The sequence below is a fragment of the Engystomops pustulosus genome, chromosome 4 (assembly GCF_040894005.1).
Source record: "Engystomops pustulosus chromosome 4, aEngPut4.maternal, whole genome shotgun sequence".
In the NCBI taxonomy this organism is placed as follows: domain Eukaryota; kingdom Metazoa; phylum Chordata; class Amphibia; order Anura; family Leptodactylidae; genus Engystomops; species Engystomops pustulosus.
This window is the reverse complement of record NC_092414.1, coordinates 119,526,427-119,549,416: the sequence shown is the minus strand read 5'-3', so window position 1 is coordinate 119,549,416 and position 22,990 is coordinate 119,526,427. Positions and strand designations below refer to the sequence as shown.

At 45.6% G+C, this 22,990-nt stretch overlaps 2 protein-coding genes across 2 annotated transcripts in view; one reads left to right on the top strand and one right to left on the bottom strand.

Moving 5' to 3' along the window:
- Window positions 1-4,437, bottom strand: part of PTPN12 (protein tyrosine phosphatase non-receptor type 12) — a 42,278-nt gene extending 37,841 nt beyond the window's left edge. The window contains exon 1 of the mRNA XM_072147232.1: window positions 3,964-4,437. Coding sequence (XP_072003333.1) covers window positions 3,964-4,062 — 99 coding nt within the window. The 5' untranslated portion in view covers window positions 4,063-4,437. The remainder of the gene's footprint in view (window positions 1-3,963) is intronic.
- A 137-nt stretch (window positions 4,438-4,574) lies between these two features.
- GSAP (gamma-secretase activating protein) overlaps window positions 4,575-22,990 on the top strand; it is a 103,991-nt gene continuing 85,575 nt past the window's right edge. Inside the window, exon 1 of the mRNA XM_072147231.1 lies at window positions 4,575-4,700. Within this exon, the coding sequence (XP_072003332.1) occupies window positions 4,667-4,700 (34 nt within the window). The 5' untranslated portion in view covers window positions 4,575-4,666. The remainder of the gene's footprint in view (window positions 4,701-22,990) is intronic.

Here is a 22,990-nt window from a genome sequence, read left to right as displayed (position 1 = left end):
GAATTTACACCCTGGTCTATATATGTATAAGCTACTGCACAATTTTTGCTGTCATAACTAAAAGCGAGTCTACCAGCAGTTCTGACCACACAAAGCTGCAGACAGTACTTGGCAGGAGTACTGAAAATCAGTGTAACCATACCTTTGTGTGCGTTAGTAGCAGCAGGACTATTTTTCACAGTACTGCTTTAAACGGCTGCGGTAACACAAATCTCTAGAGCACTACATAAGGATGCTGGTAGACTGCCTTCAATTAAAAATTCTGGCGTTCCCAGAATTTCTGGAGTAGCACACTGTGCTACTACATGGCAGCCAGGCCTTTAAGCAACTGTACCAGAGGGCATTACAAAAGGCATACTTCCTGCTGAAGACAACAACACGCACACTTTTGTTAATTATTTTATTTTTACTGAAACAAACGCTCAACTTTTCAGAGATATTTTCCATTACATGTGACCTATCCAATGAATAGAAGAATTGAACAAGAGCACAGTTCACAAGCTTCAACTTCTAAACTTTCAATGGCAGAGAAGACGCCAGAAGCTGCCTCCATGACTTTCGTCTTAATGAAGATGAACAGTTTAGGAATGTTTTCGGCTATCTATCTTGTGCATTTCTAATCCCTGATCATTTAATTTTAATTATTTTCTTCCCTGTGAGAAGGCCATTTTGATTTCTGACTACAGAGCCAACGTTTTATTATCTAAAACAAATGAAGAAAGGTCAAGGACTGCATTTTTCTCTGTAACCTTACTGTTGTATCCACATTTTAGACAACTAACTTATCAGTTTCCTTAAAAGCAGCCACCACATTGGACCGAATCCTAAAGGTACCCAGAGATCCAGTGACAAAGTATAATTAACTTATAATGCTGATTTCACCAAGGAGGAAGGAGAGTTTTACTGCAGGGACATATTGACGGCCTCCAGGACAGCTGTCCATCTATATGAGGCACCTTATCTGACCAACACCAACCCACTCTGTTGATCAATTGGGATCTTCAGCAGACACTTATCCATATCCTGTGGACTTTGGCATAACCCCTTTAATGCTCATGGGAATTTGTGATTACATCTGCAAAACACATGGCTCCAATCAATGCTAATCACATACAGTTCTCCGCTATCTCCAGCAATGCCAGAAAATAGCCATTAGCATTTTGGTTTTCAGTATCTCCCCCCCCCCACCCCCATGTCACTCTTTAGGTAAAAAGAGGTGCCATGTATTTTTGGAGTGATGCGAGTTGTGCCATTTAGGACAGTTTCACAATGCTGTGGTTGGTTCATGAGCCACGGAACTTGTGGTGTACCGTTTCAATGATACACCATTGTGTCCTAAATGGGACACCTAGCATATTACTACTATATGATGCAAGGAGTCATTGCTTTCCCTGAAAGCAGGGAACATAATGACAGTGTTGGTGCTGCTGTTCTGAGGGGAAGCAGTAGCTCCTTACATCATATATATGATGCTAGGAAGCCCATCATGGATGTCACAGGGTGGGTGCGTGAAACAAAACACTTTGCTGTCTGCTATCTTCACTCAAGAGGTGTGGATTAACCCAGGCATCAGAAAATTAAGATGTAAACTATCCCAACTAATAGCTAGCCTAAAGTACAACTCCACAGTTGTACTACTAGTAACTAAATACATCAGAATGAATTATCAGGTGCAGATTAAGTTTGCATTGGTCTATTCACAGACAATTTTTATACATCTCCCTCAATGTCTCAAGCCCACTATGAAATAATACACAATGGGGAGAAGAAAAAAAAAAAAAAGTCTCACGACCGCTGAGGCTGGTCAAAGAACTGGAGATTATGCGGTCGTTCACAATGTTGTTGCAGTCGTTCAGCTTTCAATCCCACACAACATTTTAGAAGATGAAGCTTGGGTTCCAACTGGTTGCCGTGAGCAACCATAAATTTTGTTCTCAGACACTTCTGATAAATCTCCCCCAAGATGTCCATAGATATACACTGGCAGATGGAGCCATCCTTTTGCGCTCAGTCTGATTGGTCTACATTGCATCCTGCAGGAGTAACTTTTTCTTCATTCCTACTTGAAAATAAAGTTGACACTAAGAGAAGTCATAAGGTGTTATTGGGGGACAAATGCCCCTGTATCCATCCCCAGCCTTTGCTGAACGCAATATATGGGTGTTCCCATAGTAATTCAACTGGACCGCTAAATCACCAAAGAGACACCCTGAACTTCGGAAGCGGCAAATCACTGGCTGCTGCAGATAGTTTCTTCTACTCCCACTTCAATTTGTTACTTGTACCTACCCCATGGGTTTTTTCCAGTATAACTAGAAAAATAAGACTTTAAAGGGGTTATAGAGAACAAGTTGACTAACTGGCTGAACAATGTGACTTAACCAGCATTACCACTTCTACTGACGATTCCACAGTTGCTGCCATGGCCTGTTATATTCTTAAAATTGAAAACTAAAATGTAAATTAAATTATGAAAAGAAGGACATCAGAATGACCTTGTAGCTCTTACTTTATGTACCCACATTGTAATTTCCTCATCTCAGGCACAAGACAAGACACAGTGTTTTTAGGAGGGCACAAATACAACCAAGAAAAGCTCAATATCAAGCACCTTCACCCATTGTATTGATATACATGACAATCTATGACATACATAATTAGAATGTATTTTCCTTAACCCATCCCAAATATGTCCTAGCAATGAAGCTGGGAGTATGCAGCATGGCTTGAAGCCACGAGTGAAAAAATATTCACAGAAACAAGACATTCTTTATACAGAAACCCGAATTACTTCCATTTACAAGTAATGAGCACGTATACAAGAGTACATTTAAACACAAAATCCAATTAAAAATCTACACTGGCACAATAACGAGTGCACATAATGATGCCCAAGTATTATTAAAGCAACCTGAAGAATGAAACAAGAAGGAAGGCAGCAATGATCTGGGTACCTGCACAGGATACTATACCAGCCTGGTTTGTCACAATGACAGCACTGCTATATAGCCCTGTCCGGTCATAATAAAGCAGATTGGTACATGCAGCTGTACGCTGGCATCTATAGATAAAGAATTCTCATCGATAAAGGCTAAAATTCTCAAATGAAACCCATTGCATTATACCGTAAAATATTTTTAAAAATATGCCGGTCGCATTAGATTCAGCCTCAAGTGTCCTACATCTATCCTAATCATTGAGAAAAGTGTAGAAGTACTGTGTTAGTCAGGAAAAATCCAATGTAAATACCTTTGTGTAAAAACTACAAAAGTGCTTAAGGAAGGATAACAGAAAAATGATATCCTCCGAGATATTAGTCTGGTATCTGCACACAGGGACTATGATAACACTGACTGGACTATATAGATGCGGTCTACCTAGCATGGCATGGTAAGGTTTACACAAAGGTTTTGCAGCATCCTTCAGAAATTCCTGCCATCTATTACATACGGGAAGATCGGGCAATATGGATAAGTTGGGTTGATGTATTCAGAAGAGCCTTGGCAATCAGTGAGGGGCAGGGAGCCCATGTGCCCATCCACAGGGCGAGTGTGACACAATGTAGGAGCGAGCACAGGGGGTGGGGCCGCTGCTTGACACAAGGCTGGGACAGGATTTGGGGAACCTCAATGACAAGTGGCAGGCTAGGCACTGCCCCTGCTCACATAGTGGCACAGCTGTGTCATCCTAGCACTACAGAGGTTTAGGGTGGGTCACCAGCAGCCCTTTCAAGATGACATCTGCCCCACTAATGGGTTAATCGATACTGCACTTCCTGCCATATGAGCAATGATGATGATCTGCTGGGAGGAAAGCAGAGTGCAGGAAGCTCTGATGAAATCCACCCTCCCATAAAGCTGCAGGCAGTAATCCATGAAGTGATCAGGAAGGAGGGGGAGAGGCGGGAGGCAGAGGAACAAGACAAGAGGAGGGGACATGGAGACACCCGCCGAACGCGCTTACCATAAAGTCACACGCGAAGTTGTCCTCCCCGTTCTGGTCTCTGTGGTTCATGGACTGCACTTTCTGAATGAAAGTCTGTAAGATCTCCACTTGGTCCATGCTGCCTGTTCCCTCCTCAGTGCCCCTGCTCCTGCGCTAGAGGCAGCTCCTGCCACCTGGGTCTGTGTCAGGGTGGGGAAGAGCCGCTGTGCTCCTAGCCCCTCGCCATGCGGAGCTGCCCCTTCCTTCTCATTTGCCTCGGCCGGAGGAGGGAAGCCCGTGCTGCCGTCCCTTCCCAGAGATCCGTGCACCTCCCAGCCCAGCACCGACACACACTCTGAGGATGCACCGGAACACGCAACCCCGGGACCCTGCCCCACAGCGCAGCCTATTGGTCAGCGGCACTCTCCTTCTGACACCGGATTGGCTGAGCCGATATACAGAGAAATGGCCGTGGAGACCAAGCCCTAATGCTCATTACAATCTCAATAGGCGGTTAAGCGTTCGGCCATCTTTGGGCGTAGGAGAGGTGGAGACAATCGGGCGTGGTCAAGGATTGCTGCAGCCAATAACCTGCAGTGAGGGATGTGATGAGAGTGAGGTGTGAAACGCAGCGTCATCATGTTACCTATAATGTGTAACCCTTTACTTCCATGGCATGTGACCTGCCCTCTTCTACACACCCTCAGGACACGGAAGTCTGGCCTCACCTCTTCAGCACGGAATGTGTTATCAGAAAATGACCTTAGGTCAAGTTTGTAAGTGAATGGAGTTTTATTCAAGTGCTGGTAGGGAGCCCAGGACACTGCATTTTCTGTACCGGTAGGGAGCACAGGGCACTGCATGTTCTGTACTGGTAGGGAGCGCAGGGCACTTCATGTTCTGTACCAATAGGGAGCACAGGGCACTGCATGTTCTGTACTGGTAGGGAGCACAGGGCACTGCAAGTTCTGTACCCGTAGGAAGCGCGGGCACTGCAAGTTCTGTACCCATAGGGAGCACGGGCACTGCAAGTTCTGTACCCGCAGGGAGCGCGGGCACTGCAAGTTCTGTACCCGCAGGGAGCGCGGGGCACTGCAAGTTCTGTACCCGCAGGGAGCGCGGGGCACTGCAAGTTCTGTACCCGCAGGGAGCGCGGGGCACTGCAAGTTCTGTACCCGCAGGGAGCGCGGGGCACTGCAAGTTCTGTACCCGCAGGGAGCGCGGGGCACTGCAAGTTCTGTACCCGTAGGGAGCGCGGGGCACTGCACGTTCTGTACCCGTAGGGAGCGCGGGGCACTGCACGTTCTGTACCCGTAGGGAGCGTGGGGCACTGCACGTTCTGTACCCGTAGGGAGCGCGGGGCACTGCACGTTCTGTACCCGTAGGGAGCGCGGGGCACTGCACGTTCTGTACCCGTAGGGAGCGCGGGGCACTGCACGTTCTGTACCCGTAGGGAGCCAGCTGTATAACGGGGCGGGGGCCAGCTGCATGGCGGGGGGGGGCTGCATGACGGGGCAGGGGGGCAGCTGCACGACGGGGCGGGGGGCGTTTGCACGACGGGGCAGTTGCAGCAGGGGCTGCCTGCTATATATTGGGGCAGGGGCTTCCTGCTATATATTGGGGCAGGGGCTGCCTGCTATATATTGGGGCAGGGGCTGCCTGCTATATACTGGGGCAGGGGCTGCCAGCTATGTATTGGGGGATATAGGCTGGCAGGCTATATACTGGGGGGATATGGGCTGGCAGGCTATACACTGGGGGATACGGGCTGGCAGGCTATACACTGGGGGATACGGGCTGGCAGGCTATACACTGGGGGGATACGGGCTGACAGGCTATACACAGGGGGATACGGGCTGGCAGGCTATACACAGGGGGATACGGGCTGGCAGGCTATACACAGGGGGATACGGGCTGGCAGGCTATACACTGGGGGATAGGGGCTGGCAGGCTATACACTGGGGGATAGGGGCTGGCAGGCTATACACTGGGGGATAGGGGCTGGCAGGCTATACACTGGGGGATAGGGGCTGGCAGGCTATACACTGGGGGATAGGGGCTGGCAGGCTATACACTGGGGGATAGGGGCTGGCAGGCTATACACTGGGGGATAGGGGCTGGCAGGCTATACACTGGGGGATAGGGGCTGGCAGGCTATACACCGGGGGATAGGGGCTGGCAGGCTATACACCGGGGGATAGGGGCTGGCAGGCTATACACCGGGGGATAGGGGCTGGCAGGCTATATACCGGGGGATAGGGGCTGGCAGGCTATATACCGGGGGATACGGGCTGGCAGGCTATATACCGGGGGATACGGGCTGGCAGGCTATATATCGGGGGATACGGGCTGGCAGGCTATACACTGGGGGATACGGGCTGGCAGGCTATACACTGGGGGATACGGGCTGGCAGGCTATATACCGGGGGATATGGGCTGGCAGGCTATATACAGTTTCTCATTTATGAGAAAACTACTGCATTGTTTAGTTATTGGCCACTTTGTTTTTGTATTGTTTTATTTTGTCATTTTTCCTCCTTTATAGCGAAGTCTGCTACTATTGCAAAATATAACCCTGCAGACCTGAAAGACATTATTAACCCCTTAACGCTCTGCGCCGTAGCTCTACGGCGCAGAGGTATAAGGGATGTATGAAGAGGGCTCACGGGCTGAGTCCTCTTCATACAAAGGTGGGGGTTTTTGCATTTTGCACAAAACCCCCACCGCTAATAACCGCGGTCGGTGCTTGCACCGATCGCGGCTATTAACCCCCTAAACGCCCCTAAACGCCGCCGGCCCGAACGTCATCGGGGGGCGGCGATCAGTTGCCATGGTAGCCTCGTGTCTTCTTTTGACACGAGGCTATCTGGCAGCTGCATATTCGTTACAATGAGCCAGTGGCTCATTGTAATGAATGTGCTGCAAAAATGCCATATATTGCAATACAGAAGTATTGCAGTATATGGTAGCAGCGATCTGACTATCTAGGGTTAATGTACCCTAGATGGTCTAAAAGATAGTGAAAAAAAAAAGAAAAAAAAAAGTTTAAAAAATAAAAAAAATTAATAAAATATTAAAAGTTCAAATCACCCCCCTTTCCCTAGAACGGATATAAAACATAACAAACAGTAAAAATCACAGACATATTAGGTATCGCCGCGTCCCAAAATGCCCGATCTATCAAAATATAAAAACGGTTACGGCCGGCGGTGACCTCCGAGGCGGGAAATGGCGCCCAAATGTCCGAAATGCGACTTTTACACCTTTTTACATAACATAAAAAATGAAATAAAAAATGATCAAAATGTCGCACAGACCTCAAAATGGTAGCAATGAAAACGTCGCCTCATTTCGCAAAAAATGACCCCTCACACATCTCCGTGCGCCAAAGTATGAAAAAGTTATTAGCGTCAGAAGATGGCAAAAAAATTTTTTTCTTTTTTGTACACATTCGTTTAATTTTTGAAAATGTATTAAAACACAATAAAACCTGTATAAATTTGGTATCACCGCGATCGCACCGAACCAAAGAATAAAGTAGGCGTGTTATTTGGAGCGAAGAGTGAAAGTCGTAAAAACTGAGCCCACAAGAACGTGACGCACGTGCGGTTTTTTTTCAATTTTTCCACATTTGGAATTTTTTTTCAGCTTTGCAGTACATGGCATGTTAAAATAAATAACATTACGGGAAAGTAAAATTTGTTACGCACAAAATAAGCCCTCACACAGGTCTGTACACGGAAAAATGAAAAAGTTATGGATTTTTGAAGTTGGAGAGCGAGAAATGAGGCGAAAAACCCTCCGTCCTTAAGGGGTTAAACAACTGAAGCAGGTTAAAATTTCTGGCTGATGAGGTAAAAGACAGAAGGTTTCACTTGACATATCAAGAAAGCAGAGCACAACTTCTTTATAGAAGTGTATTGGTAAATGACCTAATATCCTTCCCGCCCACACTTACACACACATTACAAAAAACGTGAGGTAAAGTGGCCAACCCCTTTAAGGTGTCATAGAAAGACCTCCAGTTTAGAACCAAATTGTCTCTGCTAGGAAGAGAATCTTCCAGCCAACCAGTGGACAAATACCATGGCTCCATTACTCAGTGGTGAGTCTCAGAAAGCTTACTTTGATTTAGGTCAGCAGGATGCTAGACAATTCCATAGGCTGAAAGATAAAATCCTTGCTAGCTTAAAAGTTACCCAGAGTGTCAGAGCACATCCGGGACATACCTGAACATTTCAATTGGATAGGGTCACAAATGTATGACCTATTTCAACTGCCTGTAGCTTTAGGTTTCTACAGTACATCAAGAGTGGAAATAGTGGTCCTGGACAGATTTGTTTGAGCTTTACCAGATACAATGCTGTGTGGGACAAATGAAGCCCAAAGATGGGGATCAGCTAGTGGTGCTAGTGGAACGATATTTAAAAGCCAGAATTCCCTCCTCAGCTCTCGCTCCAAATGTTATGACAGTGGCTGGCTTCTGATACTTCATAGTAGATGGTGATTAGTGTAGAGGGGAGGCCCTGGTCGCTCCTCCTGATCTCATTCAGGCGACCCCCTGGCAGGGTTTGCTGCTTTTCCACTTTCTGAACTCCCAGGTGACTCCTTCCTCGTTCTCGAGACAGCGTATTGGGTTTGAGGGACTCTGTACACAGAGAGGTTCTGTCAGAGGTGCTCTTTCTTTCTACTACAAATTATAAGTTTCCCCTCCACAGTACTATGTCCCGCCTTACATGCTGAAGTGGGAGAGGGATCTAGACCTTAATCTCACTGCCGAACAGCAGGAAAAATATTTCTCCTGGCTCATAAATCGACATTGACGTACCAGTACACCAATTCCGCCCCATGTCCTACAAAAAATGTATAAAAAGGTTCCTTGCAAACCAATTTATCATTTATAAACTTTTCATATTTATTTCATGTTCCAGTAAAAAGTGTAATACATCACCAAGTTTATTTTCATGCATCGTACATAGTTTGTAGTATCGTGTTTCAAGTATAGCGTCTTACTGTTCTTAGGGCTACACAGAACGAACAGGTTTGGTCCGCAACATTTCGGATGTAACTCCTCCTTTTTCAGGAATGCGCAATGGAGGCTAAAAAACTTATATATAGAACACTTAATCATTTTTACTTCACAATCTTTAGCACTTAATTATGACTCAAAATATACATTACTATAGTTCGCCATGCTACACAAACACAAAATATATCATATTACAAAAAAAAACCTTTGAAATTGCAATGTTCATTTACACAAAATGTATCCATTGGTTTCCTTTGGGGCAGCACGGTGGCTTAGTGGTAAGCATTATTGCCTTGCAGCGCTGGGGACCTGGGTTCAAGTCCCAGGGCAAACATCTGCAGAAGTTTGTGTGTTCTATGGGCTGGCTGATTGTGAATTGTATTCACCACACCTGTCTCTCAGCAAAAAGAGTTAACACCATGGGGCACATCCCAAAGGTGCGTTGTCTGTGGAGGATGAAGTCCGCTGCGATGCACTAAGATTGTGTGCCCGATATCCTGCATGTGGTCCGCCGGAGTTCACCTTCTTCTTCCCGGTGTATGTGAGTGCATGTCTTGTAGCACAATTTGAATTTTAAATCCCGCGCTTAGTCCGAATCCGTCGGGTTGTCCTACGGCCATGCCCCCCAATGCATGAAAATCCACATGCGCCAAAAACCCCTGTTAAATGCGGCGATAATCGTATGTAGTCAGGAAAATGTGCCCCTATGTGACTGAGTGCCTGCTTCTACCACCTGGGGCAGAGTTCCTCCTCATAAATATCCTGCACACAGCTTATTCCTTGCTCTTCAGATTCTTTTGCTAGCTCATTTTCTGCTCTGCTGTAGTCTGTGCTCTTGGCTTTGTAGAGTATTCTTTTGTATTTGCGATTCTGTTCATTGCATGCTTTCTCCCTCTTATTGTACTTTTCAATTTGTTTGTCTTGTTACGTGTCTGCACAGTAACCTAGGGATGGATTGTCTTTGTGGTTTTCCCGTATTATAAGGATGCGCAGAGGCAAGCAGTTAGGGCTGTTGGGGGACTGAGCTTAGGGCTTATTGCAGTGTCGCCATTACACAGGACTTATACACATTGGGGCACATTTACTTACCCGGTCCAGTCGCGATCCAGCAAATTCTTTTTTTTTAATTCTGCGGTTCTTCCGAATCTGTCGGGTTGTCCGACAGCCACACCCCCCGATCTCTGTCGCGTGAAAGCCGGCGCTGATTTGCCAAAATCCAATTGTGTACGCCAAAATCCCAGGGCAATTCAGGTGCAAATCGGAAATCGTCAGGAAATCCGACGAAAGTGCACGATTCGGACCCTTCGTAAATAAGCCCCATTGCATATACACATAAGTAACGACCCCAATTGAATTATTTTATATACAATAACCCCTTTCTAATGATTTTATGTAATAATTCTGTTGGAGATATAATTTAAAATGTCCTGTAATAAATAATGTTATATATAATGGGGCAACACAGCTAGGAATTTTGAACCCTAGACATTTTTTTAACACACACAATACCAGGGAGCATTGTACCCATTCGGGCACATTTACTTACCCGGTCCTGTTGCGATCCCCGCTATCTGTTGTCCGACGATCATGGACTTCAGCGTGATTCACATAGATCGTCCACCCGTTTTCCTGCATGTGTCGCTTCCCCGATCAGGTCCGCCGGAGGTCACATTCTTCTTCACGGTGCATGTAAGTGCTTGACCTTGCGACACAAAGTCAAAGTTGAATCCCGTGGTTTGTCCGAATGTGTTGGATGGTCCGATGGCCCGCCACCCAATTTCTGTTGCATGAAAGCTGGTGCCGATGCGTCAAAATCCAATTACATGCTACACATCCACTTCTAAATCCATGTCCTGGTGGCACGATCCCCAAAAAGTCGGAAAACCTAATGAAAATCCTGCCGCGGGACCCTTAGTAAATAGGCCCAATTATATTTTAAACATATGATGTGTTTTTTTTGTTTTGTTTTTTATAGAGTCATATGACATCATATTACAAGGGGAGAAAGGGGGTGATAACTGCAGTTATACTTCTAACACTCCCAACCACCCACGCTTCCTTCCCCTTATATACCTTCTCCTTTTTTGTTTTATAAGTAAGCTTTCAAAAAGAGGTCAATGAGCATGTATGTACTCATGCTGAAAATGTTTTCAAAGAATAAACATTTTCTTACTTTTTTTTTTCTTCTCCAGTGGTTGACGTTTCTTCCAGGACATCTTTCAGACCTTCCGGAAAGCCAACCTTAAAGGGGCTGTCCTCTTTCATCAAATAATTTTATATTATTTGGATAGAAAAAAGTTATACAACTTTCCGATATACTTTTTGTATCAATTCTTCGCTGTTATCAAGATTTTTGCTTGCTGTCATTCAATAGGAAGCTTCCATGTTTACTTTAAGTGGACAGAAATCTGTCCATGATCATATGATGGACACGCAGGAGCATGAGCCATTAGTATCACACGGCTCTGATTACTCTATGTGATAATTGTCATGGGTGGTCGCGCGATCCCCGTCGCGGGTCTCGGGCTCACCCTGTGCCTTCGGTCCCCCGCCAGCGCGCCGCAAGCGCCACTCACGGGTCCCGGCTCCTGTCCCGCCGGCATCGGCTCCGTCCGCGGCTGCTCCGTCCCCTTCGGCTGTGTGCGCGCGCCCCCGACAGCTAGGGTGCGCGCGCGGCAGGTTCTGCAAATTTAAAGGGCCAGCGCGACACTAATTGGCGCTGTTCTTTCCCCCTTAAACTATTGCCTCTTCCTGTTACCCTTGCCGGATCTTTGTGCCTTGCGCCCTAGAGAAAGCTGTATTTGATGCCTTGTGCTGTTCTTGAGATTTCCTGTTGTGACCCCGGTTCCGTTTCTGACTATGCTCCTTTGCCGCCTGTCCTGACCTGTTGCTACGGCTCTGACTACGAACCTGTGCTGCCCGTCCTGACCTCCTGTCTGACCCCGACTACGAGATTGCCTGCCGATTCTGTACCTCGACCTTGGCTGCCACTACGGACAAGTCACGCCTGTGGAACGACCTGGTGGTACCATGCTGCAGGAAGCCCAACCCGCCTTGCGGCGGGCTCTGGTGAAAACCGGGTGCCACTTAGACTCCGGTTCCAGGTAGTGGCTTGTGCCATCGTCCACAGTGGTTCAGAGGATCCACAACCTCTAAGCCTGACAATAATAACAGCTTGTGTACGCGGTTGTCCATCACAAGACCACAGACTGGTTTCTATACACTGGAATGAGCCCCTTTAAAACTAAGCTAATTTTAACCCTTAGGATTTTCAAATCTGCTAGTGTCACGATATGCTGTTATAGCTTTGGAATGCTTTATCTTACCGAGTTTATTTTCAGATAGTTGTTTCATGACATGTTGTACTTCAAATTAATGCTATATTTTAGTTGAAATATTCGACTTATTTGTATAAAAAATGGAAAAAACATACATATACAGGCGGTCCCCTACTTAAGGACACCCGACTTACAGACAACCCATAGTTACAGACGGACCCCTCTGCCCCATGTGACCTCTGGTGAAGCTCTCTGGATGCTTTACTATAGTCCCAGACTGCAATGATCAGCTGTAAGATGTCTGTAATGAAGCTTTATTGATAATTCTTGGTCCAATTACACCAAAAATTTTGAAACTCCAATTGTCACTGGGGCAAAAGAAAAAAAATTGTCTAAAACTTCCATTATAAAATATACAGTTTCGACTTACATACAAATTCAACTTAAGAACAAACCTCCAGACCCTATCTTGTATGTAACCCGGGGACTGCCTGTACTCACATTCCTGCACTCTTTGCAGCCTTCTCCTCAGCACCTGCTTCTGTCACCCAGGATGCCGGCAGCACGATGAACTGCTGCGAGCGTCACTATTATAACACAGATGGCTGTGCCTACAACATCATTGCTTAGTCTATGGCGCCGTCTTGGCACAGAGGGTGCTGGTAACACTGTGCTGTCTGAAGCCCCATTCAACAATCAGGGCTATGTCCATATTTATAGTTCAACATCAAACAGGGGTATGTCCATATTTAAAAATATTGCAGGAAACTGCCAGATCCTGACAAGCAAAGAAAACAAGATGTCTTTCCAAAACAACAGTCAGAGCTAACTGTAAAGACCAGTGGATGTGGATCCATCTTTGCAATCTTCACCCTTTAACCCCTACACAGTGATCTGGTATTTGCTGCAGGTAGATTTCAAAGAGAATACCTGTGTAGGTGGTCCCGATATGAGAAGCAGCTACCACAGCAGACCAGTAGACAGTGTTGCAGATGAGTAACTCAGCAAAAATTGAAAGGTAGGGGGAGAAAGGAGAGGAGAAGTCAGGTAAGTTTGAAAGGGTGAGGGGTCACTCAGTTTGACCTGGTGGTATTAATACCAGTCTTACTTCAGAGTACATTGGATTAATCGTAAAGAGAACAATCCTCATCATCCTTAGTCTCCAGCTATGAAAAATCATAGATTATATGATATATTGATGTATATCTGTGTATGTGAGTGTACATTTATACTGCATTGTATACTATCTGTGTATTTGAATGTATTGATACCTCTTGCAAATGTGATGTAATATACATGTATTATAATATTGCATCAAAATCGCACATTGGTTTAAAGGGAACCTACCACCACGAATCTACCTATAAAGGTAGATCGGGTGGTAGGTGGATGTAAGGGACGTGAGGAGAGCTCTTTTTAGAGCTAATCCTCACGTCCCCGCTAACTTTTGGGAAACTTTATTGACCGAATATGTAAATTTAGTTATGCGGCTACTGGGGCGTGGAGTAGCCGGCACGAGGCTATACAGCGCGGCTACTCCACGCCCCAGTAGCCACATTACTCCTCCTACCCTGTTGTGTGCGGCGCGCAGCTCCTCGTAGCTGCGCGCCCTCGTCCGTCATGATGGCGTTCTGCGCATGCGCAGAACGCCGGCTGAGCAGTCCCAGCTCCGAGGCCGGAGCTACTGCGCATGCGCAGTAGCCGGCTTGTCGGACGAGGGCGGGCAGCTACGAGGTTTCCCAAAAGTTAGCGGGGACGTGAGGATTAGCTCTAAAAAGAGCTCTCCTCACGTCCCTTACATCCACCTACCACCCGATCTACCTTTAGATAGAGCTGACTCTTGGTAAGATGCTAATTTCTTGTGATGGAATGAGTAGATGGAGAAGAAACATGCAAAACATGTACACTTAATCAGAATTTGGTCACAAAGAAACACATAAAGAAGTCAAGTAACATACAACAAAAGAGAAAGGACAAAAAAGTATTCCAGATGAATCCCAGCCTATCAATCCAGCTGAACCACCATAAATGAATTAAGTAAATAAAAGTCCTTATGGTGTGTAAAAAAAAAAATACAGTAAGCTGGGCAGACCCAAAAAGTCAGAAGAGCGGCACATGTCACCGCTCCATAGTTTTCAATTTAAGTTCCTGAATATATATATATATATATATATATATATATATATATATATATATATATATACTGATCATTAGGTTGGTGAGCCAGCTAAACCAAAGCCAAGTGTACAAAATAATGGCTCTTAGAAGACAAAAAGGGAGAGGAGCAGTCAGAAAAAGGTGAGGAGTGTTACATCTGCCTCTGGGTCTTTTGCCGTTTGTACTGTTGGACTTAGAAACAGTAGTCTGAACAGTGCTCTATTGGCTGGAATGATGGTTCTCTGCACTCATTACTCTGAAGCCGCAAGGGTTTACACTCTCACACTTCTAGAACTCCTGGAGCATACTTCATATCCTAATAAAAACTGTGTGTACTATCCTTTATTTGTGGTTAATAGATTGTCTGTCTTGTTAGGTGTCCACACTTTTGTGCACACATGAAAGAGTCCACCACTTGTGAGACCTATGGTTATGAATAAACCTGAAGAGAAGACTCCTGCTCAAGCCCTCATGAATAATTATTTCCGTCTTTGATCCAGAGGGGACTTAAAGTAGAGGAGTTCAATGTCTAGAGATAGTTGAATAAACTACTGTGCATTGAGTTCCCCCTAGTGGTTACTGCGGAAAGACATTTTAACATGTATTCCCCGAGATGGATGTGTGTCAGCATTTTCCATTGTATATATGTCATTTTACTAGTGTAAATATATAAGAAGAATATTATGGGGCACATTTACTTCCCCGTCCCTGCGCGATCCCCGAGGTGTATTCCCCGACGAGAATGCACAGCTGCCGCGATTCACTACCAGCGTGCGCCCGATGTCCTGCATATGTCGCTTCCCCGATCAGGTCCGCCGGAGTTCAACTTCTTCTTCCCGGTGCATGTAAGTGCTTGGCTTGCGACACAATTTAAATGTTAAATCACGCTTTCTGGCTTTCTGCGACAGAAATGGGGGGGGCATGCCGTCAGACGATATGACTGATTCGGACTGAGCACAGGATTTAACGTTCAAATTGTGTCGCAAGAGAATGCACTTAAATGCACCAGGAAGAAGAAGGTGAACTCCATCGGACCTGAGTGGGGAAGTGACACATGCAGGATATCTGGCACACTATCTTAGTGTATCATGGCACAGTGCATTATACATGGACAATGCACTTTCGGTGAACTCCGTGGACCAGGTAAGTAAATCTGCCCGGATATGTCTATGCGACCCTAAAATCAGAAGATTCAGGGTCGGCCCAAAGGCAACCGAAATTGTGTACACCAGGACTGATAGAGACAGGTTGGAGTTATATCTGTGAAATGCTGTATTTTTGTTATTAACATTGAATTAGAAAATGTGTTATTTTGTTATACTGAGTATATTTAACCCCTTAAGGAAGCAGGGTTTTTGCTCATTTCTCGCTCTCCACCTTCAAAAATCCATACCTTTTTCATTTTTACGTGTACAGAGCTGTGTGAGGGCTTATTTTGTGTGTAACAAATTTTACTTTCCCGTGATTTTATTTATTATTCCATGCCGTGTCCTGCGAAGCAGGAAAAAAATTCCAAATGTGGAAAAATTAAAAAAATAAAACGCATGCACGTCACGTTCTTGTGGGCTCAGTTTTTACGACTTTCACTCTGCGCTCCAAATAAAACCTCTATTTTATTCTTTGGTTCGGTGCGATCGCGGTGATACCAAATTTATATAGGTTTTATTGCGTTTTAATACATTTTCAAAAATTAAACAAATGTGTACGAAAAAGGAAAAAAAATTTTTGCCATCTTCTGACGCTAATAACTTTTTAATACTTTGGGGTACTGAGCTGTTTGAGGTGTCATTTCTTGCGAAATGAGCCGACGTTTTCATTGCTACCGTTTGAGGACTGTGCAACATTTTGATCACTTTTCATTCCATTTTTTTATGTCATGTAAAAAGGTGTAAAAGTCGCATTTCGGACATTTGGGCGCCATTTCCTGTCTCGGAGGTCACCGCTGTCAATAACTGTTTTTATATTTTGATAGATCGGGCATTTTGGGATGCAGCAATACCTAATGTGTTCGTGATTTTTCTGTTTATTATATTTTAGATCAGTTCTAGGGAAAGGGGGGTGATTTGAATTTTTAATATTTTATTAATTTTTTAAATTTTTTAAACTTTTTGTGTTTTTCTTTTTTTTTCACAATTTTTTCACTGGCTCATTGTAACAAATCTGCATAAACCATTCATGGTAACCGATTGCCGCCCCCGGATGACGTTAAGGGGAGCGACGAGCGGAGGTAACATGACAGCCACGTTTTAAGTGTCACCAACGACTTTGCTGGCGGCACAGAAGAGGTTGACAACCGCGATCGGTGTTAGCAGTATGCAGCAAAGCCCATCTCTGTATGAAGAGGGCTCAGCCAGCCATCCTTCATAGCTCTGTGGCGGTTAAGAGTCTTGTCTTTGTGGCAATACCCCTTTAAGTATTCTTGCTAGTTAATGTAAAATTAATTGTTCCTTATGTTGAACACCATAATGAAATAAAAACATCCAAATGTACAAATTGCAGTTTTTTTGCCACTCATAACACTCGTGACGATCCGTATTTTTGAAGCCGCCGGCAGCATTGCTGGCGGCGATCGACGTGAAAGCACCCTCAATAGGTGCTAGCACCGATCGCGGGTGTTACCAGTAAGCCTTTGCTGCAATATGCAGCAAAGACTTACCGGCTATGGAGAGGGCTCGGTCCGCGAGACCTCTCCATGCATCGCGACCCGGCGCGTGCCGTACTAGTATCTTAGTATGACCCAAAGAATAAAGGGGAGATGTCTTGGATTTAAAAACTAATTCTGTCAGTAATGGCACATTTGGATTTCGTTCTATATTCCCAGTATATGCTTGCTTTAAAGTTTTTAAAATAAATTCTTACTGCAAACTTTCCTACATCTTGCTATGGCAGTGGTGGCGAACCTATGGCACTAGTGCCAGAGGCGGCATTCGGAGCCATTTCTGTGGGCACCGAGGTCATCACCCCAGAATGAAGTTCACCAGACAGGACTCAAAAAATCTTCATGCAGAATCTTCTTGCAACAATAGACAAATTTGCTCTCCTCCTTTTAACTGTATTGGTGTCCTCAGGAGGCTGATACGATTGAAAGTTGTTGAAGAAAAAGGAGAAATAAATTACTGCTTAAATTCCTGTGTTGGCACTTTGCAATAAATAAGTGGCTTTTGGTTGAAGGGTGGGCACTCAGGCTCTAAAAGGTTCGCCATCACTGTGCTATGGTATCAATTAAATTGCAGCTCTTTGGCACCCTCTAGTGATTTATTTAGCAAACCATGCTAAAAAATAGTTATTTAATTATATGTTATAAATTTTATAAATTTTATAAATTTTCGACGATGTAGGTTCGATAATCATTTTGTGGACCCACTGAACTACCGCGAGCAATGATGTAAGTCAACACCTGGGAACGGAGTCTAAGGCCCCTTTCACACTTGCGTTTTTCACGCACGTTTTCTGCGTGTGCTTTTGACATGCAGAACTTGCATTGCACTCTGACCCATTGTGATCAATGGGTCTTTTCAGACTTGCATTTTTTTTCACGGACACACACGCGTTTTTTTAAACGCGTGTTTAAATCTCAGCATGTTCTACTTTTGCAAGTCACGCGTGTTAAAAACTCACCATACAAGTCTATGGAGATGCATCAAAAACGCATTGCACTCTGAGACACTTGCAAGTGCAATGCGTTTTTCACGCATCAATTGCCATAGAAAAGATAGAGCTCAGCCCTGAGTCCATTTCACGGTCATTTTCTGCGCGTGAAAAACGCATTAAAATTGCATTGAAAACGCGCGCGAAAAACTGAGACACTGAACAAACTCTGACTGAAAACTGATTGCACTCTGATGCAAAATGTGCGTTTTTCACTGACCAAAACCTGATCGCTCCCTGATCAAACTCTGACGTGATCTGCAACGCAAGTGTGGAAGGGGCCTTAGTGGCACCTGGTATTTGCTAGAGCCTGCCACAAAGCTGGTTGTACTTGCTGTGGCGGGATACCACTAGATCGCTCGACAGGCGCGACTTTGCTTGTGGTGGTGGCCAAGGCGAGGTACAGAATTGTAAGGCAGAGATGGAGTCGTGGTCAGGCAGCAGTTCAGGACAGGCGGAACAGGATCAAAGTTGGGAACAAGGTAGAAGGTCAGGACAGGCGGCAGAGAATCAGTAGTCAGGAACAGTAATCAAGGTCACAACGGGAGATCACAATAATCGCAGGAATAAGACAGGGGAATCTTTCTCGGAGACACAAGGCCAAATATCCAGCATATATCAGGACAGACGGCTGGCCAGCACCAATTATCGGCGCGCTGGCCCTTTAAATCTTACAGAGAGAGGGAAGGTAAGTGAGGCTGCAGACGGCTCCAGGGGCACAGGAAGGCATACGAGTGAGCCTACGACCCAGGACATGGGTCGCAGGAGCACCCGGGACAGTACCCCTCTCCATCGGCCTCCTCCTCTTCTTGGACTGCAGAAACCTCTGTAAAAGACCATGGTCCAGATGTAGTCCTCCGGCTCCCAAGACCTCTCTTCCGGCACAAACCCCTTCTAGTCCACAAGAAAGAAACGCATCCCTCTGACCAACTTCACATTCAGGACCTCTTTTACCTCATAGACAGTAGTGGAATCCACCTCAGGAGCAGGAGATGATACTTGCCGGGAGAAGCGATTCAGGATGACAGGTTTCAGAAGGGAGATGTGGAGGGAGTTTGGGATGCGCATGATGAAAGCAAGACGAAGCTTATGGGCCAGGGGTTGATGCACTTCAGCACCTCAAAAGGACCCAGGAAATGAGGACCAAGTTTGTAGCTGGGAATCTTCAACCGGACCTATCTAGAAGACAGCCACACTTTATCACCCGGAGAGAAAACTGGAGGACACTTGTGTCTCTTGTCAGCCGGATGCCCGAAGTAGAGACTGACGCGTTTGCTCCCAGATGGACTTGAGGTCTTAAACCAATTCTTCCATGGCAGGAACATCAGAAGGCAATGACAGAGGGAGAGGTGGGCGTGAGTGTTGTCCATGCACAATGAAGAAGGGAGCAGAGCCGGAAGATTCAGAGTCCAAAGAATTGTAGGAAAATTCAGCCCACGGAAACGGGGGCGGACCAGTCGTCCTGTTGGGTGGAGACAAAATGGCGGAGATAGCAGTCATTTACTCTCTCCACTTGTCCATTACACTGTGGATGGTAAACAGAGGAGAAATCTAGCTTCACTTGAAGTTGGCTGCACAGGGAATGCCAGAACCGGGAAACACTGGAATCCTCAATCTGAGACAATATGCAGAGGGATTCCATGAAGCCGGAAGATATGGAGGAAGAATAGGCTGGCAAGAAGAGGAGATGACGGTAGACCAGGATGAGGAATTAAGGGACATCTTAGTAAACCACAAAGATGACGGTATTACCGGAAGATGGCGGAAGAGTAACAACAAAATCCATGGCTATGCAGGTCCACGGGCAACTGCATAAACGCATTGCAGGAGCAGGCCTGCTGGCTTGAGCTGTGACAACTTGTTACGGACACAGGAATTGCAGGAACTCATAAAATCTCATTCATCTTTGACCAGGTTGATCTCTTTTCCCCCCTAGGGTACCCAGACACACAAGAGCAATGTCCCCAATTTAGCATCCTCTCCTGAAGAGCAGGCCGGACATGGATCTTGCCAGGAGGAAGCTGCCATAGGTCCACAGGTCCAACAACCAGCCGTTCAGGAGGAACAATATGTCGAGGAGCTGGTTTTCCCCAATTACATCTGAGGCACAAGAGGGTATCGGCCTTAAAATTCTTCTCTGCTGGATGTAAATATATCATTAATTTAAAGCGGGAGAAGAAGAGGGACCAACAATCCTGTCGAGGATTGAGGCACTGAGTGGTCTGGACATATAGGAGATTCTTGTGATCTTCGTAGATAAAAACCGGATGACAAGCTCCTTCCAGAAGATAACGCCATTCTTTGAAAGCAAACTTTATGGCTATAAGCTCTCGATCACCTATGGAATAATTCCTCTTTGCTGCTCAGAAGGTATTTGAGAAAAAGCTGCAGGTGAGGGTTCGACCTTTGGGTCCCTTCTGGGTGAGAACGGCTCCAGCACCAACCGAGGAGGCGTCAACCTCTAGCAGGAACGGTTACTTCATATCAGGCCGGGTGAGAACAGAAGCAGAGGCAAATGCAGACTTCAGCTTGGAGAAAGGTTCTTCAGCCGCTGGAGGCCAGAGTTTTGTATTGGTGTTTTTCTTAGTCAGCGCCACAATGGGAGACACGAGAGGAAAAATGCGGTATGAACTTCCGGTAGTAGTTAGCGGAATCCAGGAATCTCTGGATAGTACGAAGTCCTATTGTATATCCTATCATATCCATCCCCAGGAAACCCCCGTTGGGAGGAATGTATCTAATGGTAGGTAACCATGCGGGATAATAAAAATGCAGTGATATGGGGGGGGGGGGGGTCGCAGTGGCGGGATTTCACAATACAGGACTTTATTGATCACAGAGTGTAATAATAGATCAGTGTCTTTATTAGTAGGGGTAACACAGCAGTGGTAATGTGAGCGTAAATAGTATATATGATGCTAGACACACTAGAGAGAGTTGTACCTCTAATGCTCAATATGAGCTGATACTCAGGAAATGCATTCACGGCAGTCTCGCTGGAGAGGCATTCACACAGAAACACGGATAAGGAATCCTCCAGCACTTAGTTTCTTACAAATGGTGAGTATTTTATTGGAGCTAAACATTTGCAAGAACCGAAGTGCTACTCTTCCATGTTTCAGTGTGAAAAACGATAAATACTCACCTCTGCTCCTTTTCACCTATTTCCCGGTGCTGTCTGTCACTAGTTATCTAACACAGGTGTTTTCAACATCAGAACGGCTGAAAAGAGTAGATTTAATAAACACATGAGTTGACGCCATGTTAACAATATGTTAACATATATGTTTTCATTGTGTTAATAAACACATGTGTTAATAAACACATGTGTTAACGCAATGTTAAAGAGGTTGTCTGAGGGTATAAAAAAACATTGGGTTGCCGGGATGGGGGGAAGGTTAAAAAATAAACATGCACTTACCTCAGGGCTCCCTCACGGGACTCCGACGCTGTGATCTCTCTGATCCGTGCCTTATGTAAACAAATAGGGACACGGAAACCGCTCCGTGCTCAGCTTCCGGCCGGTCGAGACGCCCACCCATCCCACAGGATACAAGGCTGGGAAAAGGGACGGATGGGTGCACACATGCATTTTGTAAACACAATGTTAACAGCTATGTAATCGGGCAAGTCTCCTATTCTCAGCTGTTTTGCTGTGTTTTAAAACATATGCATTAATGCCACGTGTGAATACATCCTTAATATCTTTTTCTTTGCTGTAGTAGATAACTGTGTGATGCAGAGCTCCAAAGCTCTGTGTCTCCTGTCTTGCTCTTGCACTAGATCTCTGTACAAGCAGTAACACTGATTCTGTATCCTGATTGGCTGAGCTGTTTATGCACGTTCATGTGAATGCCCTGAGTGCTATTGGCATCACTGCTTATATAGGAAGTCCCGCCCACTTCAGGAAAAGCTGAGAGGATTTTACAGATAGCCTCATTTATCTATTAGCCTTATATCTCAGGATAGGAAGAAGCCAGCAGCATGATACAGGTATCATTGGAATTTTTGTCAAAGGCTTTCTCCAGCTGTGCTAAAACTGTTTTTTGTCAGTTACTTTACAGTTACACTTTAAACCTTTCTTGTAAGTCTGGGAATTCTAACAGCTTCCTAGTTCTATAATCAGTGATATTCACAAAACAATGTAGGCCCTTATTGTATATGGTCTGGACAAATGTCCAGATTGGAAGGTAAATCAGGATTATACAAAAAAAAAAGAAGTCAGTTGTGGATTTTCAGATTGTAAAGGAAAATGTGATAAACAGTATTTCCATACTGATCTAGTATAAGCCATAGGCACAAATAGGGGGGAGGATAGGGAAAAAGTGCATGTGACCCACAGGAAAGCTTTAGAGTGGATCTGGACACGCTATAACTTTCATCTACTTAGAATAGGCAAGAAGCATGGACCAGGCAGGAATTTTATGTAGTTGGGTTGCTCAATAATATTGTCATGGGTGCTCCTGCAACACATATCCCAGGTGCACCCGTGTGCCTCCCTGTGGCCCTGAAGTCAGTCTACAGCCTTACTTACCTTCCCCAGTACCAGCGGTGATCCCTGTACTCTGGCGCATGTCCCCATCTCCTAGTGCGTGCGTGCCGGCTCTGTAAGATTTGAAGGGCTGGCGCGACGATAATTGGCACTGGCCGGCCGCTTGCCCTGATAATTTGCCAGCCCCTTCCTGGGTCCCCTGCCAAATCTTTGTGCTTTGAGAGAAAGCTTCATCCCTATGCCTTGTGACTGTCTCCTGAATTCCCGTTGTGACCCCGGTTCCATTTCTGACCACGCTTCTCTGCTGCGAGCCCTGACCTCGTGCCCCGCTGCTGACTACGATCCCCTGCTGCCTTTCCTGACCTCCAGCCTGTCCCCGCTATGTGGCGGGCTCTGGTGAAAACCAAGTACCACTTAGACTCCGCTCCCAGGTGTAGGCTTACATCATCGCTCCCGGTTGTA